This window comes from Rhipicephalus microplus, chromosome X (genome assembly GCF_043290135.1).
Source record: "Rhipicephalus microplus isolate Deutch F79 chromosome X, USDA_Rmic, whole genome shotgun sequence".
NCBI lineage: Eukaryota > Metazoa > Arthropoda > Arachnida > Ixodida > Ixodidae > Rhipicephalus > Rhipicephalus microplus.
In genome coordinates this window covers 368,048,855-368,069,565 of record NC_134710.1, presented here as the reverse complement: position 1 = coordinate 368,069,565, position 20,711 = coordinate 368,048,855, and the positions used below count along the sequence as shown (strand labels likewise).

At 42.0% G+C, this 20,711-nt stretch overlaps 1 protein-coding gene across 3 annotated transcripts in view; it reads right to left on the bottom strand.

The window, feature by feature from the left end:
- Positions 1 to 20,711, bottom strand: part of LOC119161093 (presequence protease, mitochondrial) — a 271,037-nt gene that overhangs the window by 81,977 nt on the left and 168,349 nt on the right. For all 3 annotated transcript variants that reach the window (XM_075879940.1, XM_075879942.1, XM_075879941.1), the window contains exons 15-17: positions 8,268 to 8,384; positions 5,166 to 5,295; positions 2,246 to 2,366 (exon numbers count right to left, since the gene is read on the bottom strand). In XM_075879940.1, coding sequence (XP_075736055.1) covers positions 2,246 to 2,366; positions 5,166 to 5,295; positions 8,268 to 8,384 — 368 coding nt within the window. The remainder of the gene's footprint in view (positions 1 to 2,245; positions 2,367 to 5,165; positions 5,296 to 8,267; positions 8,385 to 20,711) is intronic.

Sequence of the window (20,711 nt, the reverse complement as noted above, 5' to 3'; positions counted from 1 at the left end):
TCTCTGAGCAAAACCTGAATCTCAACAGTAAGCAACATTGATGAGACTCAACAGACAATCAAACTAAGAAAAATAAAGGGGATGTTATTTGCTGCAAGTATGATACAAATAAGAAGAATGTGATATGAATGTGTTAGAGTTTGTCTAACAAAGAAAGAAAGTCGCAGCTTTGCCGCAAAGGCAAAGCAATGAATGCGATAGCAACAAATTGGAATATCACGTGAAGAATAGCAAGTAGACTGAAACGTGCCTCGCGTTGCTCACATACAAACAACACAAGAAACATACTCACAGATACAGATGAACACGAATAAGTGCCTCAGTTGTTACTACACTGTGTCTGAAAAGCACGCCCTTTTCACAAATGGAGACTGTGCAGTGAGTACAGTGACTTTTGTTGGCTAACTACAACAGAATCGTTCCGGTGGAAGCCCAAAACGTACAATTCTCCCCACCCCACATGCGCGCGCGTGAGCGTCAACCTTCCCCCCTTCTGAGGAGCAAAGTACGCGTGAGAGATCAACATGTCAGACTGCGTTCTGGCGATCTGGCGATGCACGCTGATTGTACCATCTAGCTGGTAATGCTGACAACACGATAGTTACCTAGAGATTGGCATTGCCAGCAGTAAGTGGTAGACATAAATAGCTTGCCGTTTCAATGTTGAAGGAGGTGCTCCTTCATCGCTCAGTGGCTAACGCCACACACAACCAAAAAGTCAGACGTTCGAATCCGCGTGCCGGAGTCTTTTTCTGGATATTTTTCTTTCTTGCATTTTCATATATATAGATACGTATACATATACGGTGAATGACAGCAGTCACCAACGTCGGCAGCAAAATCCAGCAGAGAGTGTCCATATAATTGCTATCGCAATAAAAACGAGCCCTTAAATATCCCATCTCTCACTTATTCATGCAGAGGGCCTCATTCTAGCAGACTTGATGCCTTCAGGTTGTATGAGAGGGATTATTAGTCAATTTCAAGCCCGCGAAAAAATCACATGCTTTGTCACACTAGTAGGCAAATAAGTGTGTTCCACAACTGCTGTCATGACTACGAGTGGCGGTGACTGGCACCCCAGATTTAATGCACAGATATACTCAACAAAGAGAGCGAGAGGACAACGGCTGCCATAGCTCCATTGGTAGAGCATCAGACGCTTTATTCAAAGGTTGCAGGTTTGTTCCCTGCAGGTGGCAAGTTGTCTTTTCGTCCACTTCGATTCCTGCCCAATTAAATCATAATTACTCCAAATGAAATCCTCTATAGTGCTTTCCTTGGCTAGATTGTTTTCATTAATGTTGTGTTTAACAAAGAAAAACAAGCCCTTTAATTCCCTTGATTTCATTCATCAATAGTAAGCAAGCAGTTTAGGAGGATTAGTTCTGCACAGCTCGCACTTTTATACTTATGCAGCATTCAGTCAGCCACTCATTAGCCCCTTCCAAACAATATCGCTTGTCTACAAGAGTGAGCCTGTGCAGGCATCACATTGACAAATAAATACAAATATCATACTGTGCTGATACCCAAACGAAGCAAGCAAACACCATTGAAGTAATCGCATATAGCTAAAAACAAGTTCAACTGACCCCTCTATGCAAAGCAGTGGATAGACAGCTTATTTGTGGTCATGTAACTTCTTCAGAGCAATGTAAACAAAAGAAAACATACAGCAGTTAAAGAAAACATTTTCTTTAGCAATTTCTCCAGCTCAGTTACTGACCCATGCACTAATACTAATTATTATTTGAAATTTTTTAGCTGACTGCAAAAGCAATTTCTAATTACCTATAAAGCAGGCATTTGCAAAATATATAGTATTGAGTGCTTGTTACAGCAAAAATACTTGCACTAAGAATCAGCGGCTATAATAAGGTCTTAAATGCACCCAAAATGAGGGGTTTCTGTTGTATCAGACAAGTTTTCAAATTGCCTTCGCACTAGCTAGTAAAATACTTTTGGAAACATAACTTTCTACTTCTTTAAAATTGTTTCTGCTTCACATAAGTAATGCTGGAATTCTAAACAGAATTTTTTCTAAAAACACCTTTGTAGCACAACAACTATATATTTATATTCTTTTGTACAAAGTGAATTTTTTGGTTTTCTTATCTTTGGCTTCACACAAGAGGTGTCTTTCGTGATTAACAAAATAAATGCAAGGTCAAGTTATTGGTAGCCAAATGAATTTATACACTTTGTTACATAACACTTCGATGTGCTGCTACAATTACATTACCTGCTCAAAACGGCCATGCTCAGTTGGGTGAGGAGAGATATGCACAGAAGTATGGAGTCCCCCTGTCTTCAGTTCGACTTCCTGAGAGAACTGGCGGTAATCCTTGTCTTGAGTGCCCATTCTGAAAGAAAAAGGGATGTTTAGGAAGCAGGCATCATACAGAAACTCTGCTTTCGCCAATTCAAAATTATGAGATAAATGAAGCCATTTTCTCGACGCACCAGCGTTGAGTTCCATGAAACTCACCACATGCCAGACAGCTCGTTGGTCAGCAAGCAAATTTGTTCAGTGAGTAAGTGCAACTCTGTTGCTCTAAGCATTGACTTATAGCCACTCTTCTAAAACAGTGATGTAAGCAAGCTGAATAGCTGCTCGGCTGTCTCGTGAAAAAGCACAGGCAAAGCTCCATAGGGGTAGCAATGTTCCAGTTGCGGTAGTTACCACTAGAATATTCCACCTACTTTCTTGCCCAGCAACCAATCCAACCCAATGCTGCTTCCAATACAGGAAAGCAGCATTCTTTATAAAACAGCTGCATAGCCTTGTTGGCCTTGGCATGTACTCCAGGCACGGGTGGCAAATCTGCATCACTACACATAATCACTACTATTCTATCATGCATACACCTTGGAAACTGATTCACTCGAGCAAATAAACACCAATAAGTAATGATTCTTGGTAGTTGCAAGGTGAGGGTAGAAAGCCAATTACTGCCTGTTTTAATGCCACGGCTTGTGCCGATTCCTGATCACGCACATAACACCTAAGAGATATAATGTCCATTATTCAGTCTTTTCTTCAAACGAAGAACAAGCAGATTTCAAAGCACAGTTTTCTGAGAAAGCTAGCCACACATTATGAACAATGCCATAGCACATATGAAGATTTTCATTCATTTTTGTTATCACTTTTCTTGGAAGACTCAGTAAGCCTATCACCCTTCACCTTTTTTTCTTTGAAGGAGTCGTGAACCACCACAAATACACTACGCAAAAAAAACACATTCTATTAACAACAAACACTGCTAAGGGCAACTCAGCCAAGTTTTGTGGTCGTGCACGTGGTACGTAGAGTTGACAAGCAAAGCACAAAGTTGCCACTTTCCCAAGCACCCTCTTTCCATACAACACCTGTCCTCACTCCATTTAAAGTCGGTAGCAGCTTCTGAATGATGTCATACAGCAGGTTGCTGCTACTGGCTAATAGCTGGCATAAACCAAGAGCGGCGTTTGGATCATTGAATCATATTGGCTTCTTGCCTCGAGGTGCTGCCACAGATTATAGTGTGATAAAGTAGACACATGCTGGCATAGAGTCTTGCCCCTTTGTTATCACTCCCTTACGTAAAGTCAAGACAAGAGCACATAAAAAAAAACGCTCAAATCATGCAACAAATTCCTGTACCTCCTCTTGTCTATCACGGATTCCATAAATTTTTGCAGCAACCAATTTGTGAGGCAATAAACTCTGCTAATAAGGCCATTTGATGATTACATAAAAAACTCATAAGTTCGCTGCAAGGGCAAAGCAATGAATGTGACAGCAACAAATTGGAATATCATGCGAAGAACGACAAACAGATCAAAACGTGCAGTGCGCAACTAGAGACGCAAGAACCCCCAAGAAGAACACACAGGACGAGAACGAGCTAACCATGTTCACAGCTCAACGCTCAACACACTGCTCAAACTCAAAGGACACACGAAACGTACATGCACAGGTATACATAGGATGAGCACAAACTAACTGGTGTCACAGTTGTTAATTAACTGTGTTTGAAAAACATGCTCTTTTTGTGAATGGAGAGACTGCAGCGAGTGAAGTGACTTAGAAGGGCCCTGCTACAACGCAATTGTTCCGGTGAAAGCTAAGACGTACAATTATTTGCCACGGCTAACTGGAGTCACAGTTATTAATTCACTGCGGTTGAAAAGCATGCTCTTTTTGCGAATGGTGAGACTGCAGCGAGTGAAGTGACTTTCAAGAGCCCTGCTACAGCGCAATCGTTCCGGTGAAAGCACAAGACGTACATTTCTCTGCCATGACAAGATACGCACGTGCGCATGCACGGGGGGGGGGGGGGGGGGGGCACGCGCTGTAAGGCAAAGTACACGAGCAGGCTGCTGTGCGCACCCTTCGTGCCATCTCGCTGGAAAAGCTGCGAACACGTTGATATTTCCCCCAAGATGGGCATACCGCCAGCGTAAATGGTGCATATAATACCTCGCAGTTACAACAGCAGAGGACGTGCTTTCTCGTCACTCAGTGGCTCTGCGAGAGGTCACCCGCTCAATTCCACATGTCTGAAAATATTTTTTCGAGTTATTTTTCTTTAATGATTAATTTATTTATTTATTTATTTATTTATTTATTTATATATATATATATATATATATATATATATATATATATCTACAGCACAAAATCAATCAACAGAAAGTGTCTATATTCATTGCCATTGCAATAAAAGTGGTCCTTTAGTATTTCCCATATCCTACTTCTACATCCACAAATGCTACTGCCCAACTGTATGTGAGGGAGCTGCCTGCAAATGTTTCCAAAGAACGCAATCTACCTTTTTAATTTTCCTGTGCTACCCTCTGCCGTTTTGGAAGGGTTTCGGGAGGGGCCGGGAAACACTGTATTGACAGAACAAAAGCCTTCCAGAAAACAGGTATTTTGTGACCTTTTCACTAGGGGAAGGGTGCATGTGCAAGAGCATCGTAAAAAAGGAGGATTGGTGCCAAAATCAGTCTCCTAGTCCAAAATGCTTAGAAGCATCATTGTTTAACAATTCATCACTTCAAATCTCTGCCTTCCTGCAAGCTTGTATCTTGTTTAGGATTGGACTAGAACTATTACTTGCTACACATTACAATTCCTCATAGTAGTGCAATGTGAAAGCAGTGAAGGCACATACTTAGTAAGAACTTCACACAGGAGTGGAACCATGCGCTTCAATTCAGGAGGCAAGTGCGAGGCATTGAGGACAGCCCGAAAATAGGTTACTCCATTAGTGGCCTGCTCCGTGGTTTGCACTTTTACTCCACCTGCACATGAACAAAGAGACGGTCTGGTTTTTAGGCCACCAGGCCACCAATAAATTCTCCACCATGTCACTTTAAACTTTTGTTCACGAATATAGATTGTACTGCACTGTACAAGAAAACTTTTGCCACAAGATTTTCTTCCAAAAATGCAGCAACAGCAACACTACAGTGATTCAGAGCAATAATCTCTTGGTGTGCACCATATCTGCCTTTCCTTTTAGAGTGATGCAATCCCGCCCATAGTCCTATAGCACTGCCACTATTAGCATTATTTTAGCATTACTTAGTCTATTTCTCTGAACTTTTTCGTTACCCCGCCTATTCAAATCGATCACCAGTGATCGGCACTTTTGGATCATAAGCTGTGACATGTTAAATTTGTTTTTCGTGCACCCAGCACTTTCTAGTAGTTAGTCCAGCCACTCAACTTTCAGAATCAATACGAATTCGCCCGTTTTGGCAACATAGTGATTTTCGACAGACTTTTGCACGAACCAAAGTGTGTATTGAAAAAGTGCACTAGGCTGGCGAACTTGACAGAAGTGCGTGCCCCTCGTGATTATGCTACAGTTACATTGAAGTTCTGTAATGAAAAGAACTTTGGCAAGCCAAATATCAAATTAAAGTGTCCGCTTTGCAATTTCACCATGTTAAGCATTAAAATTTGCCAGAAATTTGTTCAGTAGTGAGCTGTTCCTAGGAGTCAAAGAAAATTTATTGTACAAAAAATATTCACGAAGGTCCACTACATGTTTAAAGTGCCGAGGTGGCTTTCTATGACAGTTTCTAGCAACTTTGGTTTTCCTTGCATCGTTATATCAAACACAGGGTTGCATCTAGTGTCACTAGTTGCTCCTCTGACGTCGTCACGAGCGCATGGGTGCGCGCCAGCACTGCAAAACACATGCGCTGCTCGAAAACTGTCTTGCAACCACCCCTGAATTGAGTGAGAAGGAGCTTAGAGTTCGAGGATGACCGCACCTGAGCTTCAAGTTTTATAACGACGATGTTTTGCGTCAGCCTGAGACATCCGCAGTCGTTCATGAGTTTCTTTTGTTTACATCCTGAAGTTGTCTCCTCCACCGCAACTGCGTGTAGCTTCTGACCTTTGTGCACAATCTTATAGCTATTCTCGTTATGTGCGTGGTCCACACTTCACTGGAGCACGGTGTGCTGGCACTGGCTGCAGAGCTTCTCCTAACATTTTAGAACTGCACGCGATATTGTTCTTTTTTATTACATTATGCGCAAAAATTCCAATGCTTCCTGGGTCATTTATATATAAAATGTATGTTCTGAGTTTTCTTTGTTTTGAATATTGTTTTGAATATATAGTGTTCTTTATTGCACTGTTCACCATCCGGCAACCAAATATTCCACACTTTTTACATTTTTATTCATTCTAAAATATTTTTGTCGCTCTACAGCATATATTTTTTGGAAAGAGCATTTCCATGTACAAAGTTTGGTATGCTGCAATGCATGCTGGAGTACTTTTCAAATGGGCAGAAACAATCTTCCCGAAACATATGAAAAACAACCACTTTCACGTGGTAACGAAGAGTTAATTAAAACTTGGATAAAACCAACTAAACTGTTATAAGCACCTGGCAGGCTGCATAAAAAGAGGCAGAAGTAACATACGAAGCTATTCAAAGTGGCAGTATTTAACAGACTGCAACACGCTCCCTAATCAAACGAGTGTCCAGTTTTAAAGGCTCACAATACAAAACAAGGCCTCACTTTATAACACACAAAAGAAAACTGTAACCCTGGTAACTACAAATAGAATAAAACCGGTAGCGTCTACATTCAAAGAATAAAAATTTATTTAACGATAGGGATAATAGATTTCCATTCAATCACAGATATTTTTTTTATCAATGTACTTATCCTCAATGTGGTCTACTGTATTTGATATTTCCCATTTCTTGAATTAATCTGCAACCACCTCAAATCAGATGGAGCCCTACGCCTAGACTAACCATCTTACCTGTTGATTATCTAATGCATGCAACTCTGTGGAGCACTAGGAAACTAAATCAAAGAACCCAACCATTTTTTTTTTCACTTTGGCAATTTTCAAGGCACACTCCCTACATCCAGAGTCGAAACAAAAGTGACGAGTTGCACATTAGCTGCTCAATAAACCCGGCAGACTAATGCACAGTCATAGATGACACAGTTATGAAGGCACATGGTGAAAACAAACGACTGCTTGTCCCAGCTTTGACCCCAGTTGCAATCGACGCAATGATAGATAGTGCCCACATAGTTTGTGTACAACAAGTAAAATAAAAGCGAAACATGTTTACTAAAGCTGCTGAAGCTGGGTTCATATTTTAAGAAAATGGTGCAGCAGAAAAGATCAAGAGAATTTTTAACCACATGAACACTGCTTGTCTTCTCTGTAGCTCTATTTTCTAAAACAATTCATCTGTACCAACTCACACAATAGTCTGTTCTAAAGAAAGTTTTGATTGCCGACAACCTAATTGCCGTAAGAGTGTGGATGGCAACTACACCTTTTCAAATGCCCGCGGCCATGTCAGTTGTACACAAACCCCGTTATCACTCCTTTGCCTAGCACCTTTGTGGTGCTTCGTGCTTGACATGCTCCGAGAATCATCCAAATAAACTGGGTTGCGGCCAAACATGCCCATATTAACAGAACTTTGACATCACTAAAAATACATATGCTTGCCAGGACCCGAGAACACATGAATTATTCAATTTTCCAAATTAACAGCGGTCAAATTAGTGAGCTTTTACTGTGGCAGCTCAGTGATTACAATTGGTGCCTCCTCTTCCGCATATTCCATTCACGTAATAATGTTTTGACAAACTCAAATATACTTCAGCTTGAAGAAAGTCTCCACTGCGACTGCAAGGTAAGCCTCTTAGTGCAGTCTCGTGTAAGTGACACATTGCTAGCACTCCAGCTGCTCACAATGCAAGGTTTCAGAGCTCACCCATATTGATGTGGTTCAGCTTGGTTAATTCGATAGTTGGGGCAACATCCTTGAGGAGAAGGCGGGGCAGACAGCTTTCGTCTTCCTTCTTGGACTGGTGCTCCAGCAATTTCAGACCTGCACAAAAAGCATTTAGTATATCCCTTTCCATACCAAATTTTCGGTAAAGAGGGAAAATTTTTTCCGTGTTCTTTTCATAGCTAAGAGACTTTTGAAGAAGCATGCAAAAAATTTCGGAGACTGTAAACACAATGTTGTTCACAGTGGAACCATGTCCAGTATGCTGGACACTAGGATTCCTTTGTTGCACTGATGGGTGGACATATTCTGTTAACTTCCTTAAAAGAGTGTTGCTTTTGGTCCTGTCAGAAGGTTGATCGTCTTACAAAACCAAAAAGTGGTTTGTTTTTAATCCTGGAAAAAGAAAAAAAATTTGATGGTTAACAGTTGCACATAGCACCATGAAGGCAAAAAACCTAGAACGGAGCACGCTAAGCGTACAGAAGCCAATTTCCTGAGACGATGCTTTGTCCTCGTGCAACATGCTCTTGACAGAATTCCCAGGATGCTTCTGCTTCATTTTTTTTTAATGAATAAATTTCAAGTTCGTCACCTGAAGCTCACTCCTAGTTTTCATTTTTTTTCTGCATGTTTGGCACGATGCGATACAACTGAATCTTGGTGTCCAGTGTACTGGACATAAAAACATTCTCGCACTGCGAGCAAATTACTGGTTACAAAAGAGACCTTTTTGCCTCATTGTTTCAAGAGGACATCAGTCAGCACACACGATTTAAATCCTTTGAATGGCACAAAGACAGCGCCTAAAATGATTTTGTATACCTAACCCCACTATGCGCACGCTGTTCCTCGTGGAGGGCGCTCATCTTCTAAGGCACCCTCACAAGGAAGTGGGGCTGAAGGAGGAAAAACATTCACAATTATATTGCTAGCCCCTTACAGAAGCTGCAAAAGTGGTTTCGGCTCCGACTATGGCTCAGCATGCTTTTCTGCATCGCCTTTTTTGGTTTGTCCAGTACAGTCGTCACTGGGACGGAAAGAGATATATATATGTCATCGGAGAAAACTGCAAAATTACAACCACTTTTGTGTCTCCGTACAGCACCTCTTCAAAGGTCTATATATAGACTGCACTCGAATGTATGAACTCAAAAAGTTTTGAGCTGAAAACCAGAGGTGCAAAGCAGTCCCACTCCTGTCAAGCACAGTTTTTGCCCAGCTTTCTTCAGTCAGATTATGGGAGAAAGCACAGGATATAGCTAGGTGGCTCACAGACTCCACCAAAGTGCTTCGGTGACCACAACCTAGCAAAGAAGCACACTGCAGCTTCTCCGCTTTCGTATGTCTGCTCCGCAATGTCCTTGATAGCAAAGTCCAGGTTTGCCATGTAAATTCGTGCTGTGAGCGATGCTAGGAGGCCTAGCTACGACTTCAAGCAGTAAGCTCAGTTGTGGTGTGCATGGCGACAGTGCCCAATGTTTGAAAGCATGTCATGTTTTATTGCAAATACAAAGAACTGTCCCATCACAGCCTTCGAAGTCCAATATGCTTGTAAGCAGAACCTCTAAGCGCAGGTCCCACAAGTTAACGTTACATATAGTCAGTCCAAGATGCGGGTCTGAAATGTTCAAGGAGCGCAGTGCGCTATAACCTGATTACTGAGGTTCCGGTTGCAGGTGCCAAACTGAAGTGTAATTATACGCTAAATGATCGTTGACTGGTGCACACAGAAGGAGTGGAAAAGCATTATTAAGTATTATCAACAGCTGTGACCTCACCACCGCAAGCAAGAAATTATACTCTCCTGGAACGAAGATAGGACCAATGGCGAGGCACGCTGGAGCAACACGGCACTTCGGAGGCCTTAAATTAACTTTAAACATTTCCTTTTTGTATGCTTCTTTCCGGATGAAGAACCTAGCTGAAGAGGGAAATTCGAAGATGAAGCAAATGGTCTTTTCAATGAGCCCAATATGGCGCTGCCCAGTTGCGCCGTTGCGAATCTAAAAATTTTTAGGATATAATTTAAGATTCTTCAACATCTTTTCTGTAATTTTGCTTCGAAGTATTTCAGAAGTATTCGAGAAATATTCGACACTTTATTATTCAAATTCCCTTCACACCCAAAAAAGAAATTGCTATTCGTGCAGCTGTGAAAAAAACATGGTTGATCCCTCCATCATACGAATTGATAAAACACGAAAGTAATATGTGTCTTTACAGAAGTACTGTAAAAACCGAAATGTACAGGTCGAATTTTAAAAAAAAGCTTAATAAAAAGTTGACCATCGTCATATATTGGAATGCGACATTCAGGTGAAATTGCGGTGCGCCACATTCAGTTCCCTGCGTGAGAAGCTTTTTTTTTTTGGCCTGCTGGACATATCACCGTTGATAGATATTTGGGGTTTAACGTCCCAAAACCACGATTTGATTATGACAGACGCCATAGTGGAGGGCTCCGGAAATTTCGACCACCTGGGGTTCTTAAGCGTGCACCCAAATCTGAGCACACGGGGCTACAACACTTCCACCTCCATCCGCCGTAGCCCAGATGTATCCGCCGTAGCCGAGATTTGATCCCGCGACCTGCGGGTCGAGATATCCCCGCATAAACAGCGCTAGACTGCGTGCAAGCAGATTCATTTTGTTGATTAATACGGTTTGGTGCTTCATTACCACACGTATGAGACAGATCCCGCTGCAAATTTTAACCATTCCTCTCAATGTAGAGAAATGCACTACACTTGGCTGGTAAAGCCGAAAATGGGAAAAAGATGCCAACGCTAACTCGCAGGCCTGAAAAAAGCACTCTCGCCACGAGGATTTAATGTACGTTGCGGTAGCTGAGTTGTTCGGGAGTGTGCATCAGACGAGTGCTCACGAATACGCCCACCGGCTTATCACGGGTATTTATTGACATTGGAGAATGACAGATTTACTTTACATTAACAAAACAAACTTAAAAAAGCACTGACGCATCTCGAACATTTCTCACGGCGAGGTTCCTACGAAACATTTTGTCAAGTTTGCGCTCATATAGAAGGCACTTGAAACTAACATCTATACATTACCGAAAATCTAAGCTGAAGCTAAAAGTAGACATATCAGTGGTAAAAAAAATGAAACAAAACGATGACGATCGTTGATCAGATCGGAGCACAATTAAAAAGAGCAGTGCAGGGGAAATCATTCCTTAGTTTTGCAGATCCCACCCTTACATCTAAGCATGTGTAGTGATGCAATACTCTCACCCTTCTCATATGTTCGTCGACAGTTGTGAGTATGCACCGCACGCGTATGCTACAGATCCTCCTGAATCATTACCTGAAACCTAAAGAAATGCGGGACACCAATGCCACGGCCGCTGGGTAAAAACAAGCGGCTGCGCCAGTGCTAACGTGCGGGTCTTCAGAAAGCACTTTCGTGATGAGGCTTTCGCATACGCCGCTGCAGGAAAGATGTTCGGTCACAGTATGACGTGTGCTCAAATGCGCTTCCGGCAGCTCATCGCATGCGTTTGTCGATGAATATTACCAGAGTCCTTCAATGCTTCGAAGGACTCTGATATTACTGATTATGGAAACCGACAGCATCACTGTGAATTAACAGGATAAGTAAGAGAAAAAAAAGGCACCCATGTCTCAATTATCTCTCACAGAGAGGTCATTACAAAACAGACATTTTTTCCCGTTTTCAATCACACCGAAGGTGTAGAAATCATACCATATGTAAGAGCGAAAAATAAACTTACGAGTAGTAAAAAAAAAAACGGAGATGATCGTCAATCATATCAGAGAACTAAAAAGATTGATAGAGGGCAAATTGGCCCTTTGTTTTGCGGATCTCACCAGGACTTCTAATAATGTGTGGCGATTCACTTTGCTCACCATTCCCACGTGTTCAATGACAAGTTCTGCATGTGCACCGCACGTGCAAGGGGTATTACGACGGCACTATTTCCTCGTTGTTGCAAGTTAACTCGTTCGTTTTGTACAGTCAGAAAATTCTCATGGGGATGATGATGTTTTTAATGTGCACTGACATCGCACAGTATACGAACACCTACCATTTCGCCTTCATCAAAATAATTCACACGTGGACAGTCTTTTCCGATGTAGTAACAGCCTAACTTTCAAATCACTTGCATCATGCTCCATTGCATCAACTGTACCAGCTTTAGGTCACCGTTGTAGCATGCTAACTAGACACACGGGTGGCACCAGAGGCACTGCGAGTTCTAGTTTGCTTGCCCGGTTGATAGACCATACCACTTTTTTAAAAAATGAGCTTCAGGGCAAGGGAAAGCATGCACAGTGCACACAACAAAAAGCTTAGAAATCTCTCCCGGAAAAGTTGGTGCGCAAGTCTTTCTGCAAATGCTCCATCAGCAACGCATTGAATGGAATGGAGGACAACGCACTCTGGGACGTAACCAGTGAGAAACAGACGCCGTCGAACTCAAGTTTCGACGAGTCTGAGTGACAGAACTTCATGGCCTTCTCGCGTTTAACTACTTAAGATTAGCATCGAAATAAAAAGAGACGGCACCATAGTGCAGCTGGTTGTGTCGTGTATTTATCAAAGTAAGGATGCGCAGCGATACTTTATGATTTTTAAACATTTCTTTTTCGGAGATTCAAAGTTGGGAGGGGTCTACCTATATTTCTGTCTGACCTATATTCTGGTTTTTACAGTAGTTTAATGTTTACTGTACAACTGTACATTCATATAAGAGTGCTTGCGCTATGTATATTGGTGTTTGATAGCTATACCATCGCTTGACATGGATGCACCACATTGATGCTTAGATCGTGGCCCCCGAGATGGCGGGCTTCTCTCCGGCCGTCCCAATCGCACGATGAAAGCTTGTTTCAAGAGGTGGGCCATGCCCACCTCTGGAAAAAAGAGATGATAACTCAGACACGAAAAAGGAGATGATGACAACTCAGGCATTTTTACTGTGAAATACGTGGAGAGTATCGAATGTTGGTTGGCTAATCCATGCTTTTATTCCAGCAAAATTACTTATCACGTACCTTATTTCAATGACATGACCAGAGTACTCGGTTATCTAGAGCCTAACTGCGCTTCGGTTGACCACCTAATAATATATCTTTACACGATATAATAGTGAAATTATAAGCCAGAACAGGAGAGCAATACGATTCAACAATGATAATTAGCCCAGTTTTCCCCCATACAAGTCTCCAGAAAGGAGGAATACTAGAATGCCTCTATAGTTCTCAAATCGAGGTACTTAGCACCCAGACAAAATGAACCGTAATGAAAAAAAAAAGTAATACGGCCACAGACGAATTGATACCTCCTTACAATTATTTATCAGGAAAATGCAGCATTATCCATATTCTTCGTAAATTGGACCAAAATAAATGCAGTAACAGAAACAATACTTTCCTTCAGTTCAGCCAGAAGATTCTGGCAGTGATTCTTGTGCGTAAGCGTAAATAAAAACCATGCGAACCCTGAAATCATGTGCGCTCTGCTGTTTGCTGCGGTCTCTGCCGCCGGAATCTGCGCCCTCATGCTGTAGCCTGGCGCGAGGCGATACTCTTTCATTTTGCTGGGAAGCACGGCGATAGAGATGGTCGAAGAAAAACACGCCACGCACGTTTATTTTGGAAGCCATGCATAGTCATACATCTTCATCATGACAAATAACGTCCATCATCAATTATTAAACAAACCCCTGTGTTCATAGATGCTTGTGGTAGCTAAAGTACCATATTTATCCGCGTAACGAACCCACTCGCATAATGAAACAATCGCCCACCTTGGTCCTTGAAAATAAACTCTACCTTTTCATGTATCTGTTCCTTTTATTTTGGTGAGATATCCAGTACCTTTAACAATCGAAACAATGTTAAACTACGCCATTATATCACAAAATACTGATGCAATAAAAGTAAAAACTAAGTTTTATAACCATGCTAAACTGTGGCGAGCAGCGCGAGTGCACACAATGTCAATCAAACTTTAATAGTCGCGCCATTTGTGGCAGAGCCTCATCTGTTGAGCACAGAAGAAACCTCTTTGCTTATGGCGCCACACAAGCACAGCAACGTGAAAAACAATGCTACAACAAAGCGCAACCTGGTGGAATGGCGCGGCTCACCCGCAAGGCCGCAAGCATACGTGCGCCGACATCGGACGCTGCGTTTTTGATGTTGGGTTTGTCGTAGTGAACTTCGTTGGACATCTGCTGCGCGGGGCACGATTGGCCAGTTTTAAACAAAAAGTTGGCCAAGTATGCGCCGGAGCATGAGAACCGAGCAGCTGGAGAACACTTTGTAGCAATCTGTGCGTGTTTGTTATGGGAGAAAACAGCTTCAGGCTACAAAAAAGGTTCGTCACGCACTTTGCAAGTGGAAACAAGGACAGTCTTTTTTTTGTGGAGAGAAGTTCTCGAATCGGGGCTCCACATTTCCGCCACTGAATTCGAGGCCAGCATCGGTTGAACAGCGAGTTTCTTAATACTGTTCTATGAAATTTCTGACGTTATAACCCTCAAGACATTTTTTTTTTCTCCTGTATAATGAAGCCTCCCCCTCCAAATTGACGTCAACTTTTCTGAAAAAAAAAAAAAAGGTGAGTTAATTACGCGAGTAAATACGGTAGGTAACCGTGCGAGCAGAACCAGAAAGAGCGATGTGACAGCCAGAGAGCGTGATTGAAGGACGCTGAATTTGGGCTAAAGTCGACTACTCACGAGATGTAGGAGTAATTGAACCTCACTGTCCAATCAGAGGGCAACACAACGTGTGTCGTGTGTTTTCTTTGGCTGGCGACAATTATTTGCATGGCGAGGACAAGCGGGAATGTGAGGTTAAAGCTAAGCAGAGCCAGCGGGCGTCGCACAGCTATTTTTGGCATAGATGCATGCTATGAATGACGGTGACGCCTGCGGTAAGGTCACCACTTGGTTCGTGTTAAGGAGTTGACAAAAAAGGCCTTCTCCTATTAAAAACGCGCCGAATGGGACGGACGCTCAGAAACGACGTGTTGAAGGAAGCAATCTGGGACGGACGCTCAGAAACGACGTGTTGAAGGAAGCAATCGCGGAGGCAACGGTTATGATGCATTAGAATCATAATCAGAATCAAATTTCATTGTTACTATGAAGTAAAGTCATTACAGACAGTATACAAAAGGAGGTCCCGTAGTTGGAGACTGAATTGGGACCTCCATTACAGCACTTTACCAAGAATGGTGTGAGAGAACACTGGTAGATATAAAGGCGTATTTTTAAAGGGCCAGTCAACAGACTCCAACTTTTTTTTTTACTCCCCGAACAAGCTCGGTAATTCGTAAAGTAGACCACAGCAATCACGTTTTCTGAATATTACAGAGCTGCGCGCCATGCACAGCCTCCATTTCGAAAAACAATTCCCGTGCTCCTTTCCTACGCTTCACCAATCTCCTTGCACGCGCAGTAACGACAACTCGGCGATCGGGGACGTAACGCAGCACGCAGCTCGTTGATTGGTCTAAACCAGGTTTCAACAAACAGTAGTGAAGTCAACGACAGTTCCTGTTCCTACCCATAGCTACGACAGATCTGTTCAATCATACGAGCTGTAAAACTCCCCATGGGCTCCATGCATCGAAATCGGGACACTTCACTGACCCAGTCTTTGGGAGTGAGCCGATTGTCACGCTGCCTGTTGATAGGAACACCCACTATTAGGCACATTATTTGTGTTTTGTGTTGCTGCTTCTAGATGGCATGGCAGTCTGCCCCAAAAAAATTGAACACCAGAAAAATCGGGCCAACTTCATGTCCGATTTCGGAACGCAGTACGCTGTAAACAGGAGCCACTTTTAGAAAATCTTCCACGAATCATTGCTGAGAGTGCAGGTTATACACAAAAAAACACAGTACACTTTACAGGTAGAGCCAGAATGCAAATGTGATGTTGTAGCCATGCCACAGCATCCCCGATTTCTCATTTGTCTTACCACAACTGGCAGTACTGGCAACTAGATTCTATTTTGATTGAAAGTTGACCACCAAACTTTTGATTCAATATTTGATAAAATAGGTCAACCTACAATGATGTAAATACGGTAAGTTCATGCAAACTGTTACAGGTGTCATGAACCGCACTTCCAGCTGGGTAAGAAATATCATTCAGTGAAAAGTAAACGCTGCTATGAAAAGCTCAGCCGAATCTTGCAGTCGTGCATGGAAAGGACAATTTAGAAGTGGACTACTATGTTGCCATTTTCTCAGTTTCCCTCTTTTCATACAGAAGCCTGTGCTCATTCTCTTGGAAGCTGCCAATGCTCACTGTTTGACGCTGCACAGATAGTATGCTATTAGGCAATAACTGACATAAATGAAGAGTGGCATTTGGATTAGACATACTTCTTGCTACAAGGTTCCGCCCCACGCTGGCATCAATCTCCATAGTCTGCTCACATTTTGCAGTGAGCCACACTTGCACACAGGAATTAGAATGAAAGAGAGCGATCACATTTGATCACATGCGCTCAAGGTCATGACTTGCACTGATGTAACTTATTTCCTCCATTTCATCCCCCCCCCCCCCCCCCGTGTAGCTTACAATTTGATGATCAAAACGAGAGAGCACGGAAAAAGTTTTATGTGTGCGACAATTCCCTGTAGCCCCATTCATTCTCGACAGAAAAAGAAAAAAACAGGCGTTTATTTCTTAAAGAGTGTTTTGAGCGATGCCTGGTATCACCCTGAAGTAGGAGGACTCCCTATTAGTAATGAAACCCTCCAGCTTCAACTGCCATCTCAGCCATGGCAATAACTTGCAATAACTTGTCACTGGCATTCCAGGTCCACAAGAGAGAGCTTAGCTTTCCCCATTTCATTTATATTTTGAGAAATTTTTGCAGCAATTGATTCAAGGAGCAATTAACTCTGATATAGAGGTCATTTTATAAAAAATGGTTCAAAACACTTTTGAGATAACATTGTGGAAACATCAAAGCACCAGTTTTGTGCAAAGAAAATGCACAGTTTGAAAGAGAACTGTATTTTGAGGCTTCACATAGTTCTAGCACAATCTAAACCGCCCACCCACGAGCAAAGAGTTGTGCATACACCATCCCTAGTCTAAACTGTACACCAGCAGGTGCTACAGCTTCTTGCATAAAACTACGCTTGAGCAAAAATTTGAATGCTTTGAATCTTTGAACAAATATTACAGCATTCAAATTTACTTCAATTCAAATTTAACTTATTGAAAATTATGACCTATTCGAAATGAACGAATAAAAGTATCGTAGTATGCATGCAATTCCCTAAAAAGGTGGTTTCGCTGCAGTGAAGGAGTGCTAAGCCGTGAAAGCACTTGCTTAAATGTATAGGTCCATTTGATTCACCCTGCCTAATACACAAGACCCAAGACAGGGGTACTAAGCTTACATATAGCGCCTCAATGAACTTGAACGGATCCCCATGCTAGTAATAGGTTGATAGATGCTCGTAATAATGGCCTCTAACATTTTTTCAACTAGTTGATTAAACAGGTGCATAGAAAAAAGTTAGAACAGTGCGCAAAAGAACTGTTGTAACCTTTAGGTGTCCACAAACTTACGTAGTAAAAAGGTCACAACTGTTAGTAAGTGTCCAAGAAAGTTAGTAACAGCTCCTGTTACTAACTGTCTGCTTGTGGTTACAAGCTTTTTATCAATTTTAACTATTTTTTTTCTCCTGCACTTCGTGAACTGGTTCATGATAGTGCCATCTCGGTGCTGTCGTCGTGCATGGATATTTCAGCAAGTGCAGGGGCAACATGACGTGGAAACGAATACAAGAGTGCAGATGCCATGCAAGCCCTATGCTACTGGTCAGCTGTTTTGCGGGTTGTGGTGGCTGTGACAGCTGTGACTCCTAAAAGGCAGCGTAGCTTACGTTGCGTAGTAGGTGCAACTACTGGAAAACATCGGCTGTCGCACTTGTTGGATGCCACTAAAACAAACACGAATGCAATCGGCTGTGTCGTCTGCTGCAGCTGCACCCATCTTGTGCTGCACAGACTCGGCACTACCTCACGAGCAGGTGCCGCAAATTAGTGAACTTGCCTTGCTCAACAGCTGCACTTTATAGAAATGAATACCATGGTGCTGCCCCCGCCACGTTAAACTTTTTAAATGGATACCGAGGTGCAATGCCTCCCCTCCGTGAACCAGTTTACAAAGTGCAGGTGAAACGTACGGACCATATATTTGTCCGCATGTAACCACCTGTAAAAGTGGTTTCACTGCAGTAAATATGTGCTAAACAATGAAAACACTTAACCAGGGGAACTCCGCACTGTTTTGAAGCTCCACTTCAAGGTTAAATGGGCATATTACCCTCGCGTTGATTCATCATTTTTAAGTTAAAAGATCCTTATACTACCTCATATGCTTTAAGTACAGTAAATTTAAAAACTAGGTATTTTACAGGTTATCACTAGCATTCTACCAAGAGTCAAATCCTGCTACTATTCGAAGTTGTTTCCACTTTCTTTGAACCAAAAAAATTGCATTTGCTCAGGCATTGTTTCAATACTAAAAAAATGTTAAGTCGTACAGTTAATTAGGTCAATATGGACAGATAGTTCGTGACAAATATGACCGTTTTTCTTTATAATATGTGATATATACTATTCAAATTCAATTTAAAATTATTCAACCAAAATCCCAATTCCCTTTGAATTCGCTTCGAACCTAAAGTTCACTATTCGCATACGCCAACAAAAAACACACGACATGAATGCAGCATTTTCTCTTGCATTCAGCTAGAGTGGGTTTTCCAAGCAAGCAAAGTCAATGCAACACCATGCAATAATGGAACTACTGAAACATGATTGTGCAAGTGTGCACAGAGCCTAGAAAAACTAAACTTTTCAACCATCCAAAGCTCAAAAGTGACATCAAAAAGTTATATTTCCCAGGAATTAAATAGAAATGCACAAGCTGCATTTTATTTCATTACAATGCACTACAAGCATCTTTTCTTACGAGTGGCTGAGGACATCTGCTCGGTCTATTTGTAAATATACCAATCTGCGCTCGATTGTTTCTTTCTTGTTCTGTGTTAGTATGAATGCCAACCTGTATTTACTATACTGATTATAACCTTCCATTCATGTCTTATTATTTTTTCACAATCCATCAATGAAGCGAGACCTCATTTCACAACCGTCATACCACTCATCGCGCATTGATCATCAGCATAAGGTTGCCATTCCGTTTTGCCGCACCAAATTCTTTTCAGCAGCCTTCTTACCGAGAACAGGCGCCGATTGGAACCACCTTCCCTCTTCCGTTGTATCAATAACAGACCCTTTGTTATTCAAGACTGCAATTTCTCAGCAATGCTTGTAACTATACGCAGTTTCCATTATCTATCTTTGTCTTGTATGTGCTTGAATTCTTATACATTTTTAGTTGACTTCTGTTGCCTTCCTGATTTGCGCATCTGATACTTGTTTCTTTATTTTGTCTTTCTTTCTTGTGTGTTATATATGCTGTACCCACCCCCTCTGTAATGCCCTACGGGCCCTGAGGGTATTCTAATAAATAAATAAATTATGTACCGTTATATGGCATGACATAAGCACATTGAGAGGTTGCTACATTATCAAGCTAGTACTAGGATGTTTCTCAAGCAGTAGCAAGTTGTGTCATACATTTACACTTATTTCGCAATTAAAAAAGTAATGATGTCATTATTATTTATAGTTTTATACACCCTCAAGCATTATTCACTGAAACCTGAGTTCTTCTTTGCCTTTAATATGATACATTATATGAGGTGCAACTGTCTTGAACTGTTGTATAAGATGAGGTTCCAACTAATCTGTCACATTACCACCCGAAAGCTTTATGTAATTTTGTGACAACATACCCTCACAAAACAGTTACCATCTTTACTCGAGTAATGAACCCACCTTTTTTTTTTGTCAGAAAAGTTGATGCTAATTTGAGGGCAGGGTTGATTACACGGGAGAAAAAAATGTCATGGGAGTTATAACAGCAAAAATCTCACATGACTGTACTGAGAAACTCGCTGTCCAACTGCTGCTGACCTTCAATTCAATGCAAGACTACAAAGCCTCTGTTCAACTAACTTCGCTCAAAGAGGAAACTGTCCTTGTTTAGGCCTGCAATATGCGCAATGAACTTTTTTTGTCGCCCGAAACTCTCCTTGTTTTCTCCTGTAACAAATGTGTACGGATCGATGCCAAAGTGTCGTCCCACCGCATGGTTCTCATGCTCCAGCGCATGCTCAACCAAGTTTAAGATCGGCCGTGTCGCTAGCCTACCGGCTCATCATGCCTTGCGCAGCAGGTGTAAGTTCACTACGACAAACCCGACAACAGAAACACAGTGTTGGATGGCGACACACGCACTTTGCAGGTGCACGTCGTACCATTC